We start from the raw sequence: 16,598 nt of genomic DNA on the forward strand, positions 1-16,598 counted from the left end.
TGGCTGTGAGGAGGATAGGGCCCATTGAAGGAGGGGCCTGCCCTAAAGGTTCTCTTGACTAAGACAAGTCCTCACACACACACACAAATATATCCCACCCACCACTAAGATTGTATGGCTTGTTCAGTCTATTACAATCCTGCCCATAAGAAACTTTTACCTTGAGTCTCCCCAGGTAGAAAAGTACTTCTTCCAACTGTAATTCTAAGAACCATAATAATATGGCCAGCTCCCAAAAGCAGCAGCCCCAGTATCCTGGCAGTCAAAGGTAGGGGTTGTTGGTCTTAATATTTTTCTTGTCTTCAGAATTCAGAGGCGGTTTAATTTGGGCCTTTTAGATGTTGGTCACGGAGAAATCTATCTATGTGGTCGCTAAGAGTCAACACCAACTTCATGGCACATAATCAATCAGATGTTGGAGGCCTTCCAATTCCCAGCAGCCCTAGCCTGCCCAGCCATCATTCGAGGAGGCTGGGAGCTATAGTGCAGCAACATCTGGAAGGCCACATGTTGCCCTCCTTTTTAGATGCCAAAACATCTGCTGTTGTAGATGAAAAGGAAAGCATGCTTTGGACTTCTTTTGACTTTGTCAGGGCAGACATAGTCCTGTGGGCCAACTGTTAAACAATGATCAACAGAGAAGCAACTAAATAGACCTCCACTATGCCCACCCCAGAAGCAATGGAAAAAAATTGGGATTGTGAGAAGGCAGCCCCACCCTACCATTGAGTAGAGGGAAGAATTAGAGATCAACGATAACAGTTTTGGAGTAGAGAACTGTCTATGCCACATGGACTGTGTCTTTTAAGTTAGCCTGTTACTTTCACATTTACTAGAAGATGCTTTCTAGTTGCCAGGGTTGAAATCCATGTCAGTTTATCTTAAGCTGGGTGATAGATCTCTGTAGGGCTACCTGGTCTGGTCTGCAAAAATTTCAGATGCTTATATGGCAGTGAAAGGTTAGAGTCTGGGTAGATCAGATAGCCCTAGCTGCAAATTTGTTCTACAAGAAAAGGTGGGAAATTAAATATTGTAGGCCACAGTGTGTGTGGGTTAGATGTGGAGGGAGGGAACAAGCTGGCTAGTAAGGAGCCATGAATTCCACGTGTTGCTAATCTTTAAAAAGCAATAAAATAAAAACTGTGTAGGGCATCTACTCGAACCACTGAGGTTTTTAGGAAATTCAGTTTCACTATGCTGCATTTTCCTAAGGCTTTTATGTCCTTCCCCCCACCCCCACCCCCACAAACCACCCAGAACCTCAGCAGATGGGTTTCCATACAAATTCAAAAATATAGCTGAATCCTCTTTTGTTCCCTTTCCAGTGTTTGCTGTTGAATATAAAGTGTGAACAGATGCTAAAATTGGTTTGGGGAAGGCAGCGGTGAAGTGAGGTCTCTAGTGAGCAGATAATCAGCTTTAGCTGGGATTCTAAAAAGTTGCTAAAACAGAGGCTGGCTGGGAAGCCGAACCAGAGAGATTCTGCAGAGATTTTCTGGCATGTTCTAATGCTGCAACTTTGGATGGGCAGACATTTCTCCATGGCCTACTTTGGGTTGGCTGGGCTATCTTAATACTAGAGTTCGTCAAACAGGTTTTTCCCCTCCCCTCTCATTTTTGCATCTGTGTTTTTTAAACTAAGCTCCATTGTGAATCTCCCTGGTGAATCCACCCTGCGCCGCGAGTTCCTCAGACTTCAGCAGGAGAACAAAGGCCGTTCAGATCCTCCGCGCCCGCAGCCGCTGCAGCAGCCGCAACAGCAACAGAAGCACCAGGAGAACTACAAAAGGCAGCTTTCGGAAGAGAGGCAGAAGCGCATCGTGGAACAAAAGCTGCAGAGGAAGAAGTTGGAGGATGTAGGAACTGGATTTTGATTTTTGGGGGTGTGGTGGTTTGGTTCAGTTATATTCGGCCGGCATCATCATGCTGCCTGCTTGACGTTTCCTTTTTTCAATCAAATGGAAGAGGGATCTGGGCTGGCCTCCTTTTGCCATGTGGATTCTTTTCAGCTGGGATTTTGGAGAGCAAGTTGGGGTGCTCTCGCAAAACCACTGCCTCCTTCACAAATGGCTGCTCGGTAGAGGTGACCAATCCTCCACTGCTTGTTTATCTGCCAAGTTCTCTCTCACCATCTTTTCTAACCCCCCCAGAATGTTCTCTGCTCCTGGCTTATCTTGGTCTGTTTGGGCAGGCAGGGAGTTGCACTTTCAAGCCAAGGGTTAGGCTGCAGCCATCCATCAATTTTATTTTCTAAGAATGCCTGTGGGTCCTTTTGGGGGCCCAGAGGCAGTCTTGGGGTGAGGGGAGAAGATGCTTGAGGCCAGTGCTTTAATTTGCAGCCACCAGCTTGGCCTTTAAGGGAACCGGTTTGGTGTCATGGTTGAGGCATGGGGCTAGAAACCAGGAGACGGTGAGTTCTAGTCCTGCCTTAGGCACAAAGCCAGCTGGGTGACCTTGGGCCAGTCCCTTTCTCACAGCCCTAGGAAGGAGGCAAGGGCAAACCATTTCTGAAATCTTACCAAGAAAATGGTAGAGACTAGCCCAGGCAGTGGCCAGGAGTCAAGACTGACTCGAAGGAACCAAAAAAAAAAAAAGCCCAAAGAAGTTTGGCCGTTAATGATTAGTTTTGAAGAATCTTTAAAAAGAATTTTAAAAGCCTTGGTTTTTACAAGGTTTGCAGATTTTTACTATGGCCATTGCCTTTATCTGACTGGCGCAGTTAGGGAAGTTTTACTCTTGTGGGTCAGTGCCATCAGGGCACACTGACAGGTAACTGGACCTTAATGTCCGTCTTCTTCCTGGCAAGCCTGAACTGAATCCCGTTGAACAGACGCACAAGAATCCAGGAACTTTAGATGAATAATCTATTGCAGAAAAGATAAGCTAGTAGGAAAGAATTCCAGCAACAGCTGAGTACCAAAATGCCAGTTCTATTTAAAATCAACAGTATTCAAAATTCTTCCATCTTTCTCTCTCTCTCCCCCCCGCCCCCCCATAAAGAGCTGGAAGTGATTCCCTCTTGAGTAAGAGATACAGTTTCCATCTGTTCCTCGTTTTAGCAAGGGCCAGATCTAGTTGTTTACTTTCAACCACGCGAGAACTAACATTCACAGCTAGAGTGCAAGGGACAACTTGATTAATAGTCTAAGGTCTTCAGATATTTGGAATATTGTCTTCAGTTCTTCTCACTTCATTACAAAAAGGATATTGGGAGCCCAGGAAGGAAGAGAAATGGGTAGCTCGAATGATCAAAGTGATGGTGCAGTTATGCTACATGGAAACATATAATTTAGAGGCTATTTACTTTGGGGAAAAAGAGATGGACAAAGAGCACAATAGAGGTATTTAAAATTAGCTTTGGTGTGGAGAGAGTGGGTAAGGACATATTTTTCTTCACTTGGGAGCTTGCTCAGGGCAATTTCATATCAATTTATTTGTCAATTGAACAATAGCCAAATGCAGCAAGAAGAAAATAAGAGGAAAAGAACCCCAGTTCTTGCTTTGGGAGGTTAACGGTTTCTAGCAAGCTAGAATCCCACAGTGTCTGAACTGTGTTGCACAATGCTACCCATGACATGAATAATTACTCCTTTTATGAGAAGCCTCTGAATGAAGATGAAATGAAAGCAAATGTTATTTCCTGGCATGTGTTCAGCATCAGAAAAAGGAAGAGCTTCAGAAGCATCTGGACCTTGAAAGGAGATACCCGGAGATCAAGGTGGCACAAGGCAAAGTCGAGAAGGATAAAAGCAGCAGACAAAATCAGGAGGATGCGTGGCGCAAAGGGGATGGAGTCCAAAAACCAGAAATGCAACAGGTGAGGATATGCTTTGGCAGAAGAGACATCTTTGGTTTTTTCAGCCATAGACTGGCTAAACATTTACCAAACTCTACCTTCTTTAGGGAGAGAAAGAGACCTTCCTTTTCGCTACACATGGCCTAGTTCCATGGATTGTGTAGGGTGTTTTTTTTCACATGCTAGTGCTCTGCTTTGCACAACAGACTGTTAGCACTGCACATGCTTTGAACACGATTTGGAGGAGGTGCTTCAGAAGGTGCAGAAATGCAAACGCAGAAGCACTTCCAAGCCATTGAATGAATTTCATTAAAGCAGCTGTGTTGTTCTTCCAGCTCACGTGAAGGTCTGAAGAAAAAAAGGCTGCGTTGCTTTGAAGAGGTGCTATGCTTCTCTTCCCCACATGTTTTGAATCATCTCTTCTGAATCATTTTCAAAACACAAACAGCCCTACTAATAATAGCTTAACGCAATGTGTGAACTCAGCTGTGATATAATATATGAAACAGAAAGCAGTTGCCTTAAATGCATGAATCTAGTGCATTCTTTTATCTTTGGGGGGGGGGGAATGGGGAGGGGAGAAGGTTTCCCTAAGCTGGACTCTCACATGTAGCATTCATTGTGCATATTGCTGTGCACTTGATGGGAAGAACTTTTGTGCACGAGTCTACCACGAGAAGAGGGAAATATGCATAAAATAGGGAAGAATAGCCATTGCAAGGTTTGCAGAAAGCAATAAAAATAGGATCAAAAGAACGGAAAGAAGAGAAAACAAGCAGAGAAACTTTTCCTAGATTGATGTGGTCTTAACCATTCTTCCAAAAGCTAAAGTCTTTCAAAGATGCTTTGTGGAAGATAGGAAGGGGGAACACCGTTCTGTGGCTGCTTGGAATCCTTAGAGGATTTCACACTCCCGGGTGTTTTTTGCCCTGCCCGTGGAGCAACATCATTGAAAAAGGCTGAGGATATCTATTCCCAAGGTCTGTACCCACTTTTCCAGGGTGATCCTCTGTGGTTCCAGATATCTGAAATGGGGTCTGCAGTTGCTGATTCTCAGGTGAAAGACGTGGTTGACCTAGGCCAACTCTGCCAGTCTTGCAGGGGTTCTTCTCCGGATTACGGTGTTCTTGCTTCTTTCCCATTCTAGAGAAAAGCAGAAGAAGTGGCTCATGGGAAGAAGTTTCATCGAACTCTTCCCAAAGATCAAACACAACTCCTTTCTCTCCAGCATGATCACAAGCAGAAGAATAAGGAGCTTTCTAAGATCCTTCATATTCCAGGAGGCCTTTCGTCAAACTGTGCGAGCAAAGAGGTAAAGCCCAACTTGCTAACAACAAACCCTTGTCTATATTGGATTTGGCTAGTTGCTGTATAAAAGTATTTTTTTAAAGGAAAAAAGCAAGGGTTAGAAGGAAAAAGAAGCAACAAGTGGCTTTCTTGATGCTCTCTGAGCTTTGTTGTTAGCAACATGTTCTTGTAAAATCTCACATGGCTTGAAACCATTTGTTTCCGTCTCCAGCTTGCAAATAAATGGATTGTTGTTTGGGCTGAATAGAAATCTAATTGAGGATTTTGTTTATTTTTTCTAAGAGTGCTTTATAAAGGAAAAAGAATGATGATAAAAGACTCTTTCATAGATGGGTACACAGTCTCTAAAGACATTTTTCAAAATCACATGGCCATCTCTAGAGGTAGCAGGACAAACCAAATGATAACAGTCTTCGGAGGACGCAGAGCAGATTTTGGAGGGAGGGGGATGGAATTGCATCTTAGATTTAGCTTGGTTCTCAAAAACGTGGAAAACCTGTATACAGTTATGGAGTTTTCTCCCTCTTAAGTTCTCTTACAATAAGAGGCTCGGGACTCTTCCTGTGTCCTTAACACCAGGCAAACAATCAAGCCGAAAACAATAACCTAATCAAGGAATGACCAAGGAGAAAACCACACCTCCAACATGGGCTTGGCAAACTACTGTATATAAACAGGGAGCAAACCCCACACTCACTAGCACTGATGATGTTACCTAGATAGGTAATGAATGTCTGCAAGCAAACCACCCAGCTCAGAGAGCACCAAGGACTCCACATGCAACCTTTTCCTGGGCTGAGGACCACATTCCCCAAAGTTGTGGGTGGGGCCATGAAACTTGATTTGAATCCCATTCCATGTAACTGAAATTAAGCATAGCTAATGGGATTATTCTCCAATCATCTATTTAATAGTAGCAATAGTAATGTTTCCTTTGAGTTGGGCTTGATTCCTGATTACTTCATGAACATGTCTGTGAAGGTTTCTTGGCAATAAAGGTGAGCAAAATGTTCCTTAACAGAATAAGCTGTTTATAGCGGTCCAAGAATGTTCTGACCTCTGAGCAGCCTGTTTTGAGGTCAGAACATTCCATGATGGTCTATCCCTGGTGTTTGACCATTTCCCCCTTCTGTTATATTAAAAGCTATCCTTTAATAACTGCTTTTGGATGTCTATGGAGGCTGAGTCAATAAGCTTCAGATGTCTTATGTGAACCTTGGAACTCAGCTGATCCATTCCATCTTAAGTTTCTGTATCCTTCATCCCTTTCTACTTGTTCTGATGGTCTCTGTTCCCATCCATTTCATCAGTGCCAGAGTCTATGAGGTTGAATATAAAGGATTTAGGAAAAGAGTGGTTGGGAAGTCTCACTCTTCCTAGGTTTTAGACGATGGAACATACAGTTCTCTTTTATCGCTTCAGTTTTCTCCTTTTTCAAATAGAAGAACAAGAACAAGAACTCTGGTGCCTGAAGGGGGGAAACACATTGCAAAATGTCAGTTCCAATATTCATTTGCATCTCTGGCTTGTATTCCATAAATGACCTCTTTGTAGGGGGAATAAAATGCATTGTAAAATATAGTCCAGGCCACATTCTTGTTAAATTTTAATCTGGATGTACTATTGTGGATTTCTGACATTAGCAGCTGCAGGCAGTGAGTCTCTTGGAAGTGTGTGACAGTCACAGGAAGCAAATTGGGTCTGACAGTTTCTCTGGAAAGTGACGGTTCTGCCTTGCGTTTCTTATGCCACGTCGCTGCTGTGATCTACTAGAATGCCCTGTCTCTTTCATTACGCTGGTCTTGTACAGTAGCATGGCTGAGAAGATTTAGCAGAAGGAAGGACTTGTATCCCTGCTCCTCAAGCAGCTGTTATTGAACTAGTCTCTTGCTCTTTTTATACTTACTGTGCTGGTTGGGTTGTTGTAATTCAGATAGATAGGTAGGTAGGTAGGTAGGTAGGTAGGTAGGTAGGGTCACCGGGTGATTTACCGGGATTATGACACTGATTCCAACCATTTCCCTAAATTGATTGAATGAGTGAATGCTGCCAAGTCGATATCGATTCTTAGCAACCATATAGATAGACTTTCTCCAGGATGCTGGCTGGGGAATTCTGGGAGTTGAAGTCCACACATCTTCAAGTGGCCAAGGCTGATAAACCCTGATATATGTGCGTATCAAATAAGTGGGTTCTGCATTATTGAGAGGATTACTTTTTTTTTTTTCCTGAGCATCCACGGCAGATTAATTTGAAAAATCTACCTGAAGTGCTTGTCACTAAGAGACTGAAACCTGCAGAGGCATTTCTCTTTCAGCTTAAGTCATGCTGCAAAAGGTTTGACTGTGCTATCAATAAAAACTGTAAATAAATTGGTTTTGCCATAAGCCAAAAAAGCAGGGTCAAGCTAACTATTTAAATTAAAGCCCCAAAGAACAGGGCTTTCATGAACATCACGTATGAATTGGTTTGGGTCATAGGTTATGGCCAAAGCTGAAATCTGATAAGAGGAATACTTGAATGTCAAAACACCGAACAGGGCTGGGTATTAAAACAATCTGTCATATACACAAGAAGGAAAATAGCATAGACTCTCCAATATAAAGGCACAAGAAGGAACCTTTTTAGTTATGTATCTCTTGCTGCTGAACAGAAGAGATTCAATTTTGTTGATTTAAGTTTTTTTTTTTTAAAGAAAGAGCAAAGGGCTGGCAAGAAATACATGAAGATATCTGTATCTGATCTCGGCGGTAACAGAACAAGATAAATTGGGATGAATCTACATGCTCCCTACAAGAACGATACTCAGTCTGGCTGTTGGTTTCTTTGCAGGCAGAAAAGAAGCATAAGAAAAGTGATGGTGTCCAGCCTGACCTCAGCCGGGCAGCGGTCCTTGAGCAGGAGGCCACCCCGCACGGAAGACTGGGGTCCGGCAGTAGTTCCAGTCCGTGCACACCAGCTTTACAACGAGCAGTGGTGGTTCAGGTTGGACATTCTCTCAATTTTTACCTGGCAGGGGAGATAGCTTGGTCATGCTGACCATTCCTTGGGTCAGAAAGGTCTATGCAATAATGGAGAGCCACAGAGACGACTTTGGAGAAACTGTGCAGAGACAGTTGCAAAACTGTGTTTTAAGCTCAGGAAATGAAGGAGATAATAGGATGAAATTCAGACTGGCTCTGCCCTAACTCCTTGGAGCAGGGTTTCTCAAGCTCAGCGACTTGAAGATGTGTGGACTTCAGCTCCCAGAATTCCCCAGCCAGCATGTTGGCTGGGGAATTCTGGGAGTTGAAGTCGACATATCTTCAAGTTGCTGAGGTTGAGAAACCCGGGTTTACAGTATGCAGAGGATTTTTTTTTTCACTCTCTTTTAGGACTGATCTACCCTTAAAACCACTAGCCTCGTTCCAAATACTTTCAGAATCTGATCTGCTTTAATTCCTCTGGCAATTTAAAGTGTGTTGTTATTTCTTACAATTGGAGAAGGACAAAGAGAATTTTATTTGCCGCCCTTCCTCAACAGCTTAAGTCGGCTCCATTCTAATAGGGCAATCCCTTTTTTTAATCCAAGCTTTTTGGGCTCCTAAGAAGTAACACCAACTATTTGCTTCAAGATTATGTCATTCTGCCATTTCCACCTGCTTTGGTATTTGTCAGATCGGTTAATTGCTTATCTTCCTCACCCCACCTCCAGGTTCACATCTGTTCTCTTTTTTTGACCCTCTCCCAGTGCACAGACCAACCCAAGTACAGCAGCAACAGGCTGGATTGGACTGAGACATTGCAGGGCTTATCAATACCATATTGCTGTTCCTCCCAAACGAGAAAGATGCTTCTGTGCAACATAAAGCCTGCTCAGATAGTTATTTGCAGTGACATGAATACTTGTTTTTATGGATTGATTTGGGGCTGTTACGCTTGCAAGGATCACAAAAGCTCCTGGACAGGTGGTTGTGTTCCACTGGAAACGTTCGGTGGTGCATAATTTGTGCAACTTTGTGTAGGCATGCTGTGCTTCATGGAGCATGGAGGAGAGCGTTCTGTGGCAGGTTCAGCCCTTGTTGAAAGCAGGTGGAGACAATGTGTTCCACTCCTGGCCCAGGCAGAGAAATCTTGGTTGCTCCTTAAATCTGCAAGCAGCAGTTCAAGCTCACGAAATGACATTTCCTGGAGATGCCATTGCTAATCCTAATTGCCATTTTGGAGTCTCCTGTCTCCCAGGAAGATGGCTGATTTTAGCTTGAGGAGCATTTGCAGCTTCATGTTAGTCTCTGTGTTGCAGCCAACTGTTTCAGCTTTCCGGTCTCTTTTGTTCCCCTCCACCCTTCTCCATTGTACTGCAACTGCCAGTGGCATGGGGATAGAGAAATTGATGATGTGATATAATATGACATCCTCTTTTTTTTTATTTGCAAAGGTAGAAGGAAGGAATTTGGAGCTGTATCCATGCATTTGCCAAAATGTTCTGCCTTCTGCCTTGATTTTTTTCCCTCCATTGGTGAGCAGTTTGGGATGGACAATGTGACCTCAGATAGGTCACAACTGCCCTTTATTCTGCCTAGTTTTGAAATACATATTTGCCTAGATCCACTTGAATATTGTGGATGCTCAGCAGCCCTCACCCCACCCCATCCCACTTCTCTTAAAATAGGAGCAGGAAGATTCTTTGAGGAGGCTGGTTCATAGGATCCAATCTTATTGCACTTCTGCACGTGTTGAACACTTTTTTTTTTACATATTTCTGCATCTTTGAGTTCACAATGGTGCTGTTGTATTTATTTATTGCTACTCATTAGGTTGGTTATGTCTGCTTTATATACTTCATTCGAATGATGTTTTTATTGCACTTTAATGTATCCTATATTAGTTTATGGCTAATATATGCCTGGCTATGCATTCGTGACTAGTGCTTTAAAATATTTTTATAGAACGATGATTATTAATATTACAAGTCATGAATGGAAGCACCATTCCATCTCCCTGCAACGATTTCACTGCAGTGATACGTTCCCAGATACCAGAGGGTTGGGGGGAGAATGGAACATTTCTCACTGCAACAGCACAGTGCCCTCGCTGTTGCTGAATGGCCCAAATCGTGGTCTCATTTCACTGTCTGCAAATGGAGCTATGAGATGGGCCAACCCGCTTCAACTCAGATGTGGCTTTGTAGTTGGCAAAATAGGCTTTCTGCAGGATGTTCCAGGAGCGGTTCCGCTCCTTCATGTTGATCAAGGTAGATCTCGGCAAGGCTGCTTTTCAGGCACAAAACACCTCATTTGTTCTATTCCTTCCCGTCTTCCCATCCAGACATGTTTTCAGCATTTTGCTGAATCAGGCTCCAAGAAAATGACAGGCAGGCAAGAGCCTTTTGATGACAGGTTGGCTCCAGCCTGCCTTCTTATACGGGGGTTAGCTGCATTGGAGAACAGCTTGACTTTACCAGCCAGCCCAGATTAAATGAATACTGTCATTAGCTGCAATCATACAGGACAAAAAAGGAGAACACAAGGCTTTTTATATATCATGTTCTTAGGTGCTGCACCTGCTCAAAACCTCTTCCTCCCCACGCCCAAAAAGCTAAAATCTTTGCCAAGCCTTTGGATAACATAGCCAGATCTCTTGCAGGATGAAAAAAAAAAAAAAAGGAAGAGGCAGAAACAGAAGGTGATAGAAATAGCCCAACTTTCTGCTACTTTGACGTCTTCTAGATATGGACATGAACTCCCATGAGTTTTCAGCAAGTGCCATGCCAGTCGGGAGACACGAAAATTGATATCCACATATCTAAGAGGATGTCCAGGTTGGGAAAACCTGCCTTAGCATTGTGAGAGGTAGAGATTAGGTTTCACCTTCCACCCATCATTTTTTCTAGCCATGAGGATCTTTAAAAATCCATGGGTTACAGAAATAAGACTTTTGGTGTTGAGATGCACAAACTCTTCCATAGCCAAAATTGTGGCATTCATCGCTTTTCTCCAATAGGCCAGTGCAGCCAAATAAGTTTTTTGCTTGTTTGTTTGTTTCAGAAGAGAAATACAATAAACAATATGGTGACAGGAAAAAAAAGGAAAAGGAAAACAGTGTGGTAAACTACTTAAGGGGGAAAAGCAGAGAAAAAAAGAATTTTTTTTTTTAAAAAGTAGTCATTAAGCAAAAGTAAAAAAAAATCTATACTATATCTAATTCTAAAAAGAAAGAAAAACATTCAGAGGAGAAGAAAAAAAGTTAAGCTATTGAAATTACATAATGTTTTTTCGATTTCATTATTCTAATCCACTTTTCAATAGTTAAACCTAAGTGTCTCATTATCAGTGTACCAAGTTTTCATTCCGTTTTCTAAAATTAAACCTAGTTTGAAATATTATGTAGAGCAGGGAACATGGGGGTACCGAAGGACGTATCTCTGAATGTCATGACACCCAAAAGCACCACATGGGCTTCCTCTAACAAGTAACATTACAGATTGTTTCATGATTTTTTTTTTCATTCTTTCTAAATTGTTTGAGATGTGCAGTCTTTTTCAAGGTTGTCCTTTAGGGACGGGTGGGGGTGTGAACATTAATGCTGCTGGGTAAATATCCTTTGGATTTTCATTGAAGTGAAATGTTCACAGATGGGGGAAAACAAGCCCAGAAGAGCTTTTATTTGTGATTGATTGATTGATTGATTGATTGATTGATTGACTGATTGATTGATTGATTGTTGAGAATATACCAGTATGTACCGGCATGCTCTAAAGAGCCATGTGAAATAAAGGGGTCTTATTTCTTTTATTTCATTTTTCATTTGAAAGAGCAGGCTTGCAGCGCAGGAAATAAAAGTATGTTACGACCCTAAATCAGTTCTGATTCAGAGGAGAGAAATGTCTGCTAGTGAATAAAGAATACCCCTTCTGAGAGCGCAGGATCCTTCTCACCAGGCAAGATCTGATGGAGAGGCCAAATGAAACAGTTTAGCTGCAGGCTTTTCTCCCATAATTCTGCTTCCCATATATATATATGATGTGCAGAATCCCAGTGAATCAAGTTCACTGCATTTGTGGCAAGCAGTGTTGGGAGAAGACATCAATCTACAGTAGGGTGCCTAGCAAGACTTGTAGTCTTCTTGGGCATAAGACAGATGGACAACTTTTTTCCATCTGTTCTATTACTCCTGCCCTCTTCTTCCTTCTCGTGATGATGATTAACAGCAGCCTTGGAACGCCACAGAGACCATACCAGTGATGTGCTGCTGCCACCAACGAGTTCATGGCCGAAAGTTTTGGTACTGAATCGGATGGGTGGGTGTTTCCCCTCAAAATAGGGGTGTTAAGCCTAGTAGGAGTTTCTTTCATTAAAAACTAAAATCGCAGGCTGCTGAAAAATAACGACTAGTTGCTGAAGTTTGGTTGTGTTTTGGAAAGACTCTAGGGCTGTGAATATGGAGCCAGGGGATCTCCAACAGGCTACCCACCCCTGTCCTAGGGTTCTGGTTAGCATTGCTGTAGTACTATTTCTAGTCATTCCTGCCCTGGCACTTTGGGATGTGGGCTGGCATATCTGTCACCTCCTTGAGCTTTAGTTGAGCTTCCCTGAATGGTACAGAAAGACGAGATGAACCTTGTTGGTCCTTTCAAATTCACAGCTCCACAATTCTGTGATTCAGTCTGCCTGCAGTACCCATATGGTGAACTGGGGATGCAACTGGGTTTTCCAGATCCAAATTAACTGGTGGAATTCATTACCACAATACAAGGTGATGGCTGCTAACATAGATGGTTCTTAAAGAGAGTGGACAGATCTCCAGGTTAGGGGCAGCATGTCTCCAAATACCACTGTCAGCCCTAGGCCAGAGTAGGAAACCAAAGTCATGCAGGTTAATACTACTTGCATTACAGAGCTATTGTAACAGAATCTTGCAAGTCTAAATGTGCTTCCTCCTTCCCTCCCTTTATCTTCATGAGAACAAGGGAGGGTCTTGTCTGAGACACTTTCTCAGGTAACGGTTCTGGCCTGGAATTGGATTTATTTTATCTGACCATTGATTTGGTAGTTGATCTTCCTCCTGTTCCTCAAGGTTATTCCTTCTTCCCATTACAGTGGGTCAGAACCAAAGAAAAGGGGTTTAATGGCTGTGTTTCTCTCTCACACATGTCCATGATATTGGGTGGGTTCATATCTAACGGGAACAGTGGTGGGAAAGAGTTATCTCCTACTTGTGAGCACCCTAGAGGCAACTGGTAGGTTGGGTGCTGTGAGAAATAAAATGCTAGTGTGGGAGATTGTGGGGAGGTTGGGAAAGGAATGGAAAAGAATAGACATTTTTTTAAAAATTAAGAGATGGCTTATCCCATTAACAGCAGCTTAGCCCAGGTGGCAAGAAAGCTGTGGAGAAACCATTTGAATCATTCACAGGAATTGAATGAATTCCTTAGAAATAGAGTGGGAAATTCCTTGTAGTTTCTAAGACTCTATTTACCAAAGATTAGCCTTAAAGATACCCATATCCTTCTTGACCTTGCTCAGCTGTGTGGGTTTGAGAGCTAACTAAGATGGGCCTTGGCCTGATCCACAGGGCTATTCTTATGTTACGAAATTGATGAGCCTGTAGTACCATGTAAAAGCTTAAGATTCCCAGCGTGGTATAAAGCCTCAGAGTAAAATTAATGGAGCAGATTGGTTGTGAAGCCATGGATGTGATTGGGTCGACTTCCTCTATGTGATATTATCAGACAGTCCTAAAAACTGGGCCACTAGTAATTCTTCCAGCAAATTCCCTGCTCCGTGAGTCTCTTGGCCACCCCAGCAGCTGTGCTTCTGGCTGCTGCCAGTTTGATTTACCAAAATAGCCTCCTTTATGGCAGTTTGTATCTGGTGGCTATTCATTTATAACCCACAGTGTGCCACAAACAGAGTTTCTTAAGTACGGCCTTTCAGAAAAAACAGAATAACAGTCATCATCACCAGAAACCTTATCTGTGCTTCGTTTGCTTAAAGAATGAAAACCTCGGAACCAGTCGGGACATGTATCACAGCAGTTCGTTGTCTGATGTTGCTGTCACACCCCTGAGTCCCAGCCAGGATGATGTTTTTTGGAGTCTGTCTCCGACCGAAGAGCAACCGCCAAAGGTAATGGAAGAAATGGGGCATTACATGGATTTATGGAAGAAAGAGGCGATATAAAGCAAGGTTATGTTATAGGATGTCCGTGCCTACCACCAACTATCACAAATTTTCTGGGACCATCACATTTTTCAAAGTGTGGTCCCGTGGCAAGATTCTACCCCATAATAATCCTGGATGGCCCTGACAGCTGTAATCAATAAACCTGCTTTAAACAATTTCATGTTGGGCCTCCCAGACTCCATGGTTTCTTTTTTATTTTCATTATTTTTTCCCCTCTTGAAGGCTTTTTCTGGGCAAGCTTCATTTGATGCCCATTTTATCAAATGGCTGGGAGAATTCTGGGAATCAAAGTCCACACATCTTAAAGTTGCTGAGGGTGAGAAACACTGCTGTAGAAGATGCAGGTAGTCCCTGGGTTAAGAATGCCCGGATTACGGATGATCCATAGTTAAGAACGAAGCCTATTGTAGCAAAATTCTAGTTAAATACACAATGGATCAAGTTCATTACACAATACTACTTATACAGCATTATACAATTTTGTAATACATACAAATTTGACTTAAGGACAGACCTTGGGAATGGAACTCGTTCTTAAACTGGGGACTACCTGTTCTACAAAAACTGCATATGTAATCAGTGCTGACTTGTCTGGGCTTTCAATTTTGAAGGTTCCTCAAAGGACAACATCAACGTTTTACACCAGGGATCAGTTTGGGCATCAGAGTATCCCTTCAAGGTAGGTGCAGTTCCTTCTCATACTAGTATACATACATACAGTTTGTGGCTCTCAGACGAGTGTAGCTGTCAATTCAACTTCAAAAGTCCTTTGTAAACCAACAGTTCAGAATTCTGACAAGAGAGACATCTCTTTGGAAGCCTGTAGCATGAGGGTGAGAAGAGAGGGATGGGGGAACCAGAGAGAAAGAAGTGGGGGGAAAAAAGGAAGAAAAGTAAAAAAAAAAAAGATTCCAGAGAAGGGTAACTTCTTGAACCCTGCCAAGAAGACGGCATGGTTGCAATCCCCAGGAACTGAGCTCAACTCATGGGCACCTTTACTTTTTAGCTAGGCGGGGGGAAGGAGGTGAATCTATTCTGGTTCAAATTTTGTTCCAGGTCAGGGAAGAATTTGGGGGTTGTAAAGTTCACCTAGCATTTGTGACGAACATTATAAGCCTTTAAGAGTAGTATTTCCAAACCTCAGTGACATCTACATACAGTACTATTGTATATTTTTTATGAAAATGCTGTTATTGTGGTTTTAGGCATATTACTCTGGTATTGATTACCTCCCTGAAGTATACTGTGGTCTTGAATGAGTTTTTAGAATGGGTTGTTAAGAGCATGGCACACCGTGTATAGTGGTTGAATGTAATCTCTTCCTCCTCCTCCTTCCCCTTCTTGTTCTCTTTTTCCTCCTCCTCCTTCCTCTTCTTATTCTTCTGCTTCTCCTCCTGCTCTCACTACCTCCTCCCTTTTGTTCTTGTTCTCCTCCTTCACTTCCATCACCTTTTCCTCCTCCTCGTTTTTGTTCTTGTTCCATTTCTTCTCCTTCTCCTTCACCTTCACCACTTTCTCTTCCTTGTTTTCATTCTCTTCCTCTTCCTCCTCCTCCACCTCCTCCTCCTCCTCTTATCTTTACTCTTTACAGCACACATCAGCCATCCCTGGGGGATCCCAAAGCAAAATCCAGTAACAGCTACTGCAGTTCCAGTGGCAACAAGCAAAAGGACCTCATGTCCCATCAGAACAGCCAATTGATCTCGGGTAATCTTTGGGTTCCTCTTTAGACTATCTGTGCAGTCCAACCAGCATTCAGGGTTTCCATTTCCAGGGAGACAGAATGAGGGAAAGTAAGCTCTGGAATAGAAAATTATTCTATTGAGTATATTTGTTTGCTAATTGCTTTTCTTGTGCTAGGCCCATTTTACATGGGTGTGCATGAACATTTGCACTCTAGATGGTTTCAATAACTGCATGGCAAACTGAAATCTGTAGAGGGGTTGTTTGTGTTTGCAAGGAATTAACTGGTTGTGATTTTTTTCCTTCAGCCTTGGCTTTTTATTTTATCAAACAGGATGTGTACATTTGTCAGTCAGAAGAGCTTGTGAGGTGTCTTAACAACAGGGAGAGTACTTTCATACGTTTTACTGCTGTTCATCTGGCAGAGTTCCTCTGTGTTTGGATGGAAATGAGTCAGTGGGTGGAGGACATAGAATGTGAGATTGGTGAGATCCAGGGTTCTCCTGGATTCTGAAATCAACTGCGTGACCTCAGACAGTCCCACCTCTCGCCCTAACCCAGGGCTTTAGCTTATCTTAGATAAGCTAAATTTTCTCAGACTATTCTCTTTTAAAACTTTCCCGTGTTTCCGCTATAAAAAGTCCTTG

The 16,598-nt window shown here is 42.7% G+C and overlaps 1 protein-coding gene across 3 annotated transcripts in view; it reads left to right on the forward strand.

Annotated features, from left to right (window-relative positions):
• The window catches only part of NRK (Nik related kinase), a 74,367-nt gene that overhangs the window by 33,029 nt on the left and 24,740 nt on the right, over positions 1 to 16,598 (forward strand). For all 3 annotated transcript variants that reach the window (XM_088151769.1, XM_088151770.1, XM_088151768.1), the window contains exons 12-18: positions 1,643 to 1,856; positions 3,656 to 3,817; positions 4,944 to 5,108; positions 7,937 to 8,089; positions 14,080 to 14,211; positions 14,880 to 14,947; positions 15,860 to 15,975. In XM_088151769.1, coding sequence (XP_088007895.1) covers positions 1,643 to 1,856; positions 3,656 to 3,817; positions 4,944 to 5,108; positions 7,937 to 8,089; positions 14,080 to 14,211; positions 14,880 to 14,947; positions 15,860 to 15,975 — 1,010 coding nt within the window. The remainder of the gene's footprint in view (positions 1 to 1,642; positions 1,857 to 3,655; positions 3,818 to 4,943; positions 5,109 to 7,936; positions 8,090 to 14,079; positions 14,212 to 14,879; positions 14,948 to 15,859; positions 15,976 to 16,598) is intronic.

The sequence above is a fragment of the Python bivittatus genome, unplaced genomic scaffold (genome assembly GCF_059951505.1).
Source record: "Python bivittatus isolate LINGU-HERP-01145 unplaced genomic scaffold, Pbiv_v1 ctg000670_np1212, whole genome shotgun sequence".
Taxonomy (NCBI): domain Eukaryota; kingdom Metazoa; phylum Chordata; class Lepidosauria; order Squamata; family Pythonidae; genus Python; species Python bivittatus.